An 8,243-nucleotide genomic window follows, 5' to 3' on the forward strand; every position below is an offset into this window, starting at 1 on the left:
GGCAAATTTTCATTTACTGGGCATCCCAGACCATGGGCTCCCTTCCTCCTTTCCCTGCCTCCCACAACTCTTTCCAATTCACTACCACCTTTTCCAGTTCCTTTCTAAATTCCTTACTCCCCCACATGCCCACTCCCACGGGTACTACCCATGGCTGTCTGGCTTCTTTCATTTGTGTATCTGACCTCTCTTTCCAAGTAGACAGTAAGCTCCTTGAAGTTCAAGTGAAGTCTTAAGAGTTCCAGGCATCCAGGGCACCTGGGTGGCTCAGATGGTTAAGCGGTTGCCTTTGGCTCAGGTCATGATCTCTGGGTCCTGGGGTTCTGGGATCCAGCCCCACATCTCATCATCTCATTGTTGTCCTGGGGCGGGGGCGGGGTGTTGCTCCCTGCTCAGTGGGGAGTCTGCTTCTGCTTCTCCCTCTCCCTCTCCCCCTACTCATGTTCTCTGTCTCAGATGAATAAATAAAATCTTTTTTTTTTTTAAAAAAAGGAATTCCAGGCATCCACCAAGCATAGAGAACACGTAGCCAGCACTCAACTAAAACCTCCATGATCACTTTTAGAACTTAAATATTTTTAATTTTTCCAACCTCTTTGCTCTGCTTCCCTTTGCTCCACATCATTTTCCCACACTCAGGATTCTATTTCACTCCTCATTAATCCCTAGAGCTGCACAGAGAGAGAGCACAGCGGACGGCACAGAGAGACCCAGGGACCAAGATCCCTTGGCATGGCACCAAGGTCCAAGTGGAAGACGGGCCTTTTTATGGCCAACGCTATGGCTTCAGGCCCTGCTATGGTTCCAGTTTTGAAAATATAAAAACGGATGCCAACAACAAATGTCTCAGATAAAAAAGTGTTTTGTGCCGTTTGTAGAGAGGAGAGAGGAGCAAGGATTCAGATGTACACTCTGTCCAGAACCAGATCGCCTAGGTTCCAAACCCTGTTTCAGCATTTACTAGATGGGGCAAAATCCTTAACCTCTCTGTGCCTCAGTTTCCTTATCTGTAAAATGGGAGCATCAGTAGTTTCTACTTGACAACGATTATGAGGAGGATCAAAAGAGCAAATTCTTGAAAAGTGCTTAGATCTGTGCCTGAAATGTAAAAAAAAGCTCAAAAAGTATTTGCTACTGTTACGGTTTACTAATATTAGCTATCAGTACCCCAGGAAGAAGAAGTAATAACAGCCCACATAAATAAGAAAGATCTTCTGTGACTAATCATAATAATTTTCCAAGGTACAGAGCACTTCCTAGATGCTCAACTTGTATCACCTCCCTAAAATGCTGATGACAACCTTAAAAGAGTTGCACTATTAACCCCATTTTACAATCGAGAAGCACAGAGATGTTAAGTGATTTTCTCAAGGTCACAGAGTCAGCATGTGGCGAAGGTACATGTATTCGTTTATTTCCCGTTTATTGGGTTCTTACTGTGTCTCAGCAGGAGAGAAACCCTGTGGGTGCAAAGGTAAACAGTCTAGGCCCCAACCTACAGGAAGTTTCTGCTTCCAGAGAAGGGGCGGGGCGGGGGCGGGAAAGACGAGTAAACAAATAGTTATAACACCGTGTGGTAATTGCTATAATAGAGGCTCACGCCAAAAAGTGCTGCCGGATCTCAGACACTGGGACAAGAAAAGTACTGAGAGCTTAAGGGTCCAAAGGAAAGACATGACAGTTACGGAATAAGCAGTGGTTCTCTGACCAACGTGTCCTGTAACAAACGTGTCACCCCGAAAGGCCCGAACAAAACAAGAGTTCAAAGCGGAGGCTGAGCGCCCGGCCGAGGGCGGGTCTGACGAGTCCCGGCAGGGCCGGAAAGGGGTTAAGGCGAGCGGGTGGGCGGGGCGCGCGCGTTGATTGGCAGGGGTGGGGCCAGGCTCGTCACCCGCCCCCTCCCTCCGCCCCGGCTCCTCCAACCCCTGGGCTGGCAGGGGTACCGCCCGGGCGAGGGCCGGGGAGCTGGGCCGAGCCTCCCGTCCCCCTCCCCCGCTCCCCCGCCGCGTCCCGCCGGCTGGACGCGCTGGAGAAGTTGTGCCGCGCCCGGGCCGGCCCTGGGGGCTGACCGTCGGCAAAGTTTGGCCCGAAGAGGAAGTGGCTTCAAGACCCGGCAGGTGGCGGCCGGGCCTGGACAGGGGCGCTTGCGGCCTGCGGGCGGGCTCTAGGCGAGGGCGCGCTCCAGCGCCGGGCCTCGAACCCATTCCCGGGACTTCGGGAGCCGGCCTCGGGAGAGAGCGCAGCGGCGGCTGGGGAAAACAACTCCGAAGTTGGGAGAGAGGCACCGCCCCTGCTCCCGGACGGCCGCCCCCTCCCCGTCCCCAGCCCTGGCATCCAGAGCGCCGGTCGGGGAGCCCGGGCCATGCAGCCCCCTCGGGGAGGCGGCAGTGGGGGGCCTGGACGCCCGGAGCGGCGCCGCCTCCCCACTGGATAGACGACGGAAGCTCCGGGACGCTTCCTGCACCTCCGGACGGCTCAGGATGCTGCCCACCACCCTCCTCTTCCTCCTCCTGGGTAAGAAACCGAAACGAGACTACTCACCCGGCACCCCGCCCCTAGGGCTGTCACAGAGCCCCGGCACTCACTCCCTCCTCTGCCGCCCCTCACTTCCCCTGCCTGCCGGTGTCTCCCAGCCCCGGCCGCCGCATCCGACGCTGCCTGCCCCAAACCCCGGGAGGCTGCCAGCCGCCCCCCTCGGCCCTCCTCCTCCCCCGGGCTTCCCTAGATCGCCATGCCCACCCCCCCAGGCCGTGCTTCCGTACCTTCTTCCCGGCCGCACAGCGCAGCCTCCCCCTGCTCCACTGCCCCTTCCCTTAAACTACCCGGAAGTCCCAGATGGCTCCCTTTCCTCCTTGAGTAGCTCAGGTGAAGAAAACTAGGGGCGATTCACTCCCCTGCCCTTTCTCGCTCTTCCTCTAGGAGGCGCTCTGGCACATCCAGACCGGACCTTTTTCCCACATCCTGGTGAGTAGAGGATGCCCCTGGGGCCCCAAGGGCTTGGTAATAAGAGAAGACCCACGAGGATTCTCTCTTCCCTGAATTCCTGTGGCACCTACCATAGTTTTAGAGTGGAGATTATCCATCCTTATTTTACAAACGGGGAAACAGACCCCGTGTGAGCTCTCACCTGGTAGTTATGTACTATTTTGTTTTTTTCCAAATATCCATACTTGAGCTCCCTAGCCAGAATGTAGTCTCCCCGATTGTAGAGACAGGATTTCCTGCTCCTCCTGGCCCAGTGGCTGGCAAAGCAGACCTCAGATCGTCTGTGGTGTTGATATTTGAGGTGAAGCTATAACGAAGGTGGGAAGGAAGGGGGCCAGATGAAGACTGTGATTCTAGAGTGTGGGTGTGGGTGTGTGGACTGAGAGGGGCAGTGTCTCTGCTCCTTCTTAAAGAGCTCAGGCCCTTAGAGGCCTCAAGCCTGGGGGCACGGGGTATGACAGTAATGGGCTCTCATCAGTGTCCTTACCTTCCTCTCTCTCCAGCCTGTGAGGACCCTCCGGCAGTGCTCTTGGAAGTGCAGGGCACCTTACAGAGGCCCCTGGGCAGGGACAGCCGCAGCGCCCCTGCCAACTGCACCTGGCTTATCCTGGGGAGCAAGGAGCAGACCGTAACAGTGAGGTGAGAAGCAGGGCAAGATCCTATTACCCTCCCTCCTTCACCATGGGAAAGTCTTCGGGAATTACTTCTCCATGGAGCTGCCAGCCCTGCCAATGGGAGGAAGAGTAGAATTTGATTTGGCCGAGTCTGCCCTAAAAGCCTGGCTTGTTCTGGCCCAGTTACAGTGCATTGGAGCTGAGCTGGAGCAGACACCTGGTTTGGATTCTGGTCCTCTCTGAAGGACAGCAGGCACTCTAGAAGCAGTCCTTGGGCTCCAATATGGCTGCTCTGAGGATTCCTTCAATCCATTGCACACCCTCGCCTGGGTTTCAAAAGCTATTCCTAATTAGCGTAGAACCTTCCTCAGTCTCCCCAGGTCTTTTAAGCGGTATGGGTCTCCCCAGTCTCCTCTGACCTTGGGCCATAGGGTTGGGGCCCAATTAAGTACCTGGCTATTTGCTTCACAGAGTTCACGCTCATGAATTTACCCAGAAAGGGCAAAGAGGGCAGTCTGGGAAGAGGTGGACGAATCAGAATGCCATGCTGCTGCTGGCCTCCGTTAGGACTACTGCCATTGACTCGGACGGAATTTGGCTGAGTTCATTTGGCTCTTTGATGTGGATTGTGTATGAGCAGGGACTTGTGCTTCTTGGGGTAGAGGGGACCTGACAGCGGTGGGAGAGGAAGAAACCAGCGGTGGTCAAGAATATCTCACGTCCGTGGGGCGCCTGGCCGGCTCGGTTGGTGGCGTGTGTGACTCTTGAACTCTGGGTTGTGAGTTTGAGCCCCACATTGGGTATGGAGGTTACTTAAAAATAAAATCATTAAAAAAAACCAAAATCTCATGTCCTGCTCTCCTCCACCCCTGTAGGTTCCAAAAACTGCACCTGGCCTGTGGCTCAGAGCGCTTAGTCCTGCGCTCCCCTCTCCAGCCGCAGATCTCCCTGTGCGAGGCACCAGCCAGCCCTCTGCAGCTGCCTGGGGGCAACGTCACCATCACCTACAGCTATGCCGGGGCCAGAGCACCCATGGGCCAGGGCTTCCTGCTCTCCTACAGCCAAGGTATGCCGGACAGGGAGGTCTCTGGGACTAGTAAGACAGGTAGTAGCAGCCCCAGGGAGGAGGGGAGGATCCCACCAGCTCCCGTGTTTCATGGCGCTTCTCCACGGCGCCTCTGCAGATTGGCTGATGTGCCTGCCCGAAGAGTTCCAGTGCCTGAACCACCGCTGTGTGCCCGTGGCGCAGCGCTGCGACAGCATCGATGCCTGTGGTGACGGCTCTGACGAGGCCGGCTGCAGCTCAGACCCCTTCCCCGACCTGACCCCGGCCCCTGTCCCCACCCCACCCTGCAATCATACCTTGGAAGACTTTTACGGGGTCTTCTCTTCCCCGGGCTACGCACACCCAGCCTCAGTCTCCCACCCCCAGTCCTGCCTCTGGCTGCTGGACCCCCACGACGGCCGGCGCTTGGCAGTGCGCTTCACGGCCCTGGACCTGGGCTACGGAGATGCGGTCCATGTGTACGACGGCCCCGGGCCTCCCAAGACCTCTCGCCTGCTGCGCAGCCTCACCCACTTCAGCAACGGCAAGGCTGTCACTGTGGAGACGCTGTCCGGCCAGGCCATCGTGGCCTACCACACGGTTGCCTGGAGCGGCGGCCGGGGCTTCAACGCCACCTACCACGTGCGGGGCTACTGCCTGCCCTGGGATCGACCCTGTGGCTTGGGTGCTGGCCTGGGGGCCAGTGAGGGCCTGGGGGAGCGCTGCTACAGCGAGGCACAGCGCTGCGACGGCTCGTGGGACTGTGCTGACGGCACGGACGAGGAAAACTGCCCCAGCTGCCCACCTGGACACTTCCCCTGCGGGCCGGCCGGCACCCCCGGGGCCACCGCCTGCTACCTGCCTGCCGACCGCTGCAACTACCAGACTTTCTGTGCCGACGGAGCAGACGAGAGACGCTGCCGGCACTGCCAGCCTGGCAACTTCCGATGCCGGGACGAGAAGTGTGTGTATGAGACATGGGTGTGCGACGGGCAGCCAGACTGTGCCGACGGCAGCGACGAGTGGGACTGCTCCTATGCCCTGCCCCGCAAGGTCATCACGGCCGCTGTCATCGGCAGCCTGGTGTGCGGCCTGCTGCTGGTCATCGCGCTGGGCTGCACCTGCAAGCTCTATGCCATCCGCACCCAGGAGTACAGGTCAGTGAAGGTGCAGCCAGCCGTTGCCGTGTGGGGCCGAGGGCGAGGCCGGGAGGGGCGCACGTTCTGGTGACCTGCTCGTGGGTTGGCTCCTGGAGTTGTCCAGCTGGGGCACAGGGTGCTCCTCTGAGGAGACGACAGGTCTAGGTGCCGAAAGCAAGCTCAAGGAAGGAGGGGACCTCAGCTGACTCTCGGGAAAGCCGGGGCATAGCTCCGTTGTCCTGGCCTGGGTGCGGAGGGAAGAGACGTGCCCGGGCTGGGACAGGCTGCTCCGGCTGGCACCACCTGTGACTGAGCAGCCCTCATTCCTTCCAGCATCTTCGCCCCGCTGTCCCGGATGGAGGCTGAGATTGTGCAGCAGCAGGCGCCGCCCTCCTACGGGCAGCTCATTGCCCAGGGCGCCATCCCGCCTGTAGAGGACTTCCCTACAGAGAACCCCAATGACGTAAGTGACCTCCTGCCTCGTGCCTCCCTGCCTCCCGCTTCCAAGCCTCCCGCGGCCCCGCCCCGTACCACCCTTCTTCAGGCTCCTGGCCCTCCCCACGACTCTGACCGCGGTGTCTGCGTCCTCTCCTTGCAGAACTCAGTGCTCGGCAACCTGCGCTCTCTGCTGCAGATCTTGCGCCAGGACATGACTCCAGGGGCCGCCTCGGGTGCCCGCCGCCGGCAGCGGGGCCGCTCTGTGCGCCGGCTGGTGCGCCGCCTCCGCCGCTGGGGCCTGCTGCCTCGAGCCAGCCCCCCAGCCCGGACCCCCGAGACCAGATCCCAGGTCACCCCTTCTGCCGCACCCCTTGAGGCTCTAGATGGCAGCACAGGGCCGGCCCGTGAGGGTGGGGCGGTGGGAGGGCAGGATGGGGAACAGGCACCCCCACTGCCCGCCAAGGCTCCCCTTCCATCTAGCAGCGCGTCTCCGGCACCCCCTACTGTCTCTGAGGCCCCAGGGCCACTGCCCTCCGCGCCCCTAGAGCCGTCCCTGTTGTCAGGAGTGGTGCAGGCCCTGCGAGGCCGCCTCCTGCCTAGCCTTCGGCCCCCAGGACCAACTCGGACCCCACCTGAACCCCATACCCCAGTCCTGTCTCCAGAGGACGAGGATGACGTGCTCCTGTTGCCGCTGGCTGAGCCGGGGGTCTGGGTGGTCGAGGCGGAGGATGAGCCACTGCTGGCCTGAGGTGACCTGGCGCCCCTGGGGGCTCTGGTCGCAGTGACGACAGCCCTTTAGAGGGCAGCTCAGCTTCCCTTCCCCTACTTCCCTCCCTGGCCGTCCATCTGAGGGGCCTTGCTGAGCCTCCTGTTGACCCTGTGTAGCTGCTGTAAACTAGGTATCCCTCGGGCGGGGAAAGGGCTCACACAGAGCTCCCCGTCTGCACATGTCCAGAGACCAGAGTGTCTCTACCGCCACCGTCTCCCCACACCGCCACCACTCACGTGGCTGTTTTTAAAAAGTACATTTCTTAAAGGGTCATAGGCCTGGACACTCCATCCTTACCAAAACCCCTACCCAAAAGTGGCCTTTAAGCACCAGACCGTCAGTTGGCTGGAGACCTCCAGCCCCCAGGGGAAGGATTTGGGCAGAGCCTGAAGTTTGCCCACCTCGATCCTTCCTACGGGGCCTGGCTCATAAAAAGAGCACACAAAAAAATGCTTTTGTCCCATAGCTAGGTCATTGCCCAGCAAGTCAAGGTTGAAAATAAAAGAACGAGAAATTTCATATTTTTGTAAATGAGCAATGACCGGAGCCCTGTCTCTACCCGTCTCAGCTTATGCTCGCCTCACCGCGCTCCTCCCTGTGAAGCCCTCTGGTCTGCCCTCCCGCTCCTGCCCCGTCCTGCTCACTTCTAACCACACACCTGTGGTTTTTATACCACTCAGAGGGGAAGAAAGTTCCAAGATGCCCAAAGATCAACTCTCTCCACCACCCCCACCCACCCCCGGGGCTCAGCTCTACAGTGAGGGACACCAGGGGTAAGCACCGGACCTCTTTACTCACCGCCAGGCCAGGAGTCTGGTGAGCCAGCTGGGCCCTGTAGCTGGGAAGGTTCCCATTTATGGAGTACTTCCAGAGCACAGAAGCAGAACGTCCCTAGTGGAACACAGGAGCCACGACTCCTGGCCTCCACCCTCCACCCCCACCAAGCACTTACAGTCTGTCCTAGGCAAGACAGATGAACTCTCAGCCAGGATGCCTCAGAACAGACAAAGATAAATCGAGAGAAAAATCATAAACATTCGGGATGTGAAGATGCTGGCATCACTTTGACCAAATCCAAAGGGTCTTCCCAGAAGAGGGCTCAAACTAGACTCTAAAGAATGTGGTCAGTAGTTGGAATAGAGTTGTGGATTCCAGGGAGAGTAAGCATCTACAGGATAAGCAAACTAAGCCGCTGTGAAGGCTAGGGCTGGAGGCTGGACCCCAGACCTGAGACAAGGGGCAGGAGTGTAAGC

The 8,243-nt window shown here is 58.7% G+C and overlaps 1 protein-coding gene across 1 annotated transcript; it reads left to right on the forward strand.

Annotated features, from left to right (window-relative positions):
• Positions 1–1,903: 1,903 nt before the first annotated feature.
• Positions 1,904–7,509, forward strand: LRP10 (LDL receptor related protein 10). Its single transcript, XM_026486527.4, has 7 exons — positions 1,904–2,514; positions 2,920–2,964; positions 3,489–3,624; positions 4,475–4,665; positions 4,784–5,801; positions 6,117–6,246; positions 6,382–7,509. Exons 1-7 carry the CDS (start codon positions 2,481–2,483, stop codon positions 6,967–6,969), a joined length of 2,142 nt encoding a protein of 713 aa, XP_026342312.1. The 5' UTR covers positions 1,904–2,480; the 3' UTR covers positions 6,970–7,509.
• The last annotated feature ends 734 nt before the right edge of the window (positions 7,510–8,243 follow it).

This window comes from Ursus arctos, unplaced genomic scaffold (genome assembly GCF_023065955.2).
Source record: "Ursus arctos isolate Adak ecotype North America unplaced genomic scaffold, UrsArc2.0 scaffold_37, whole genome shotgun sequence".
Lineage (NCBI taxonomy): Eukaryota > Metazoa > Chordata > Mammalia > Carnivora > Ursidae > Ursus > Ursus arctos.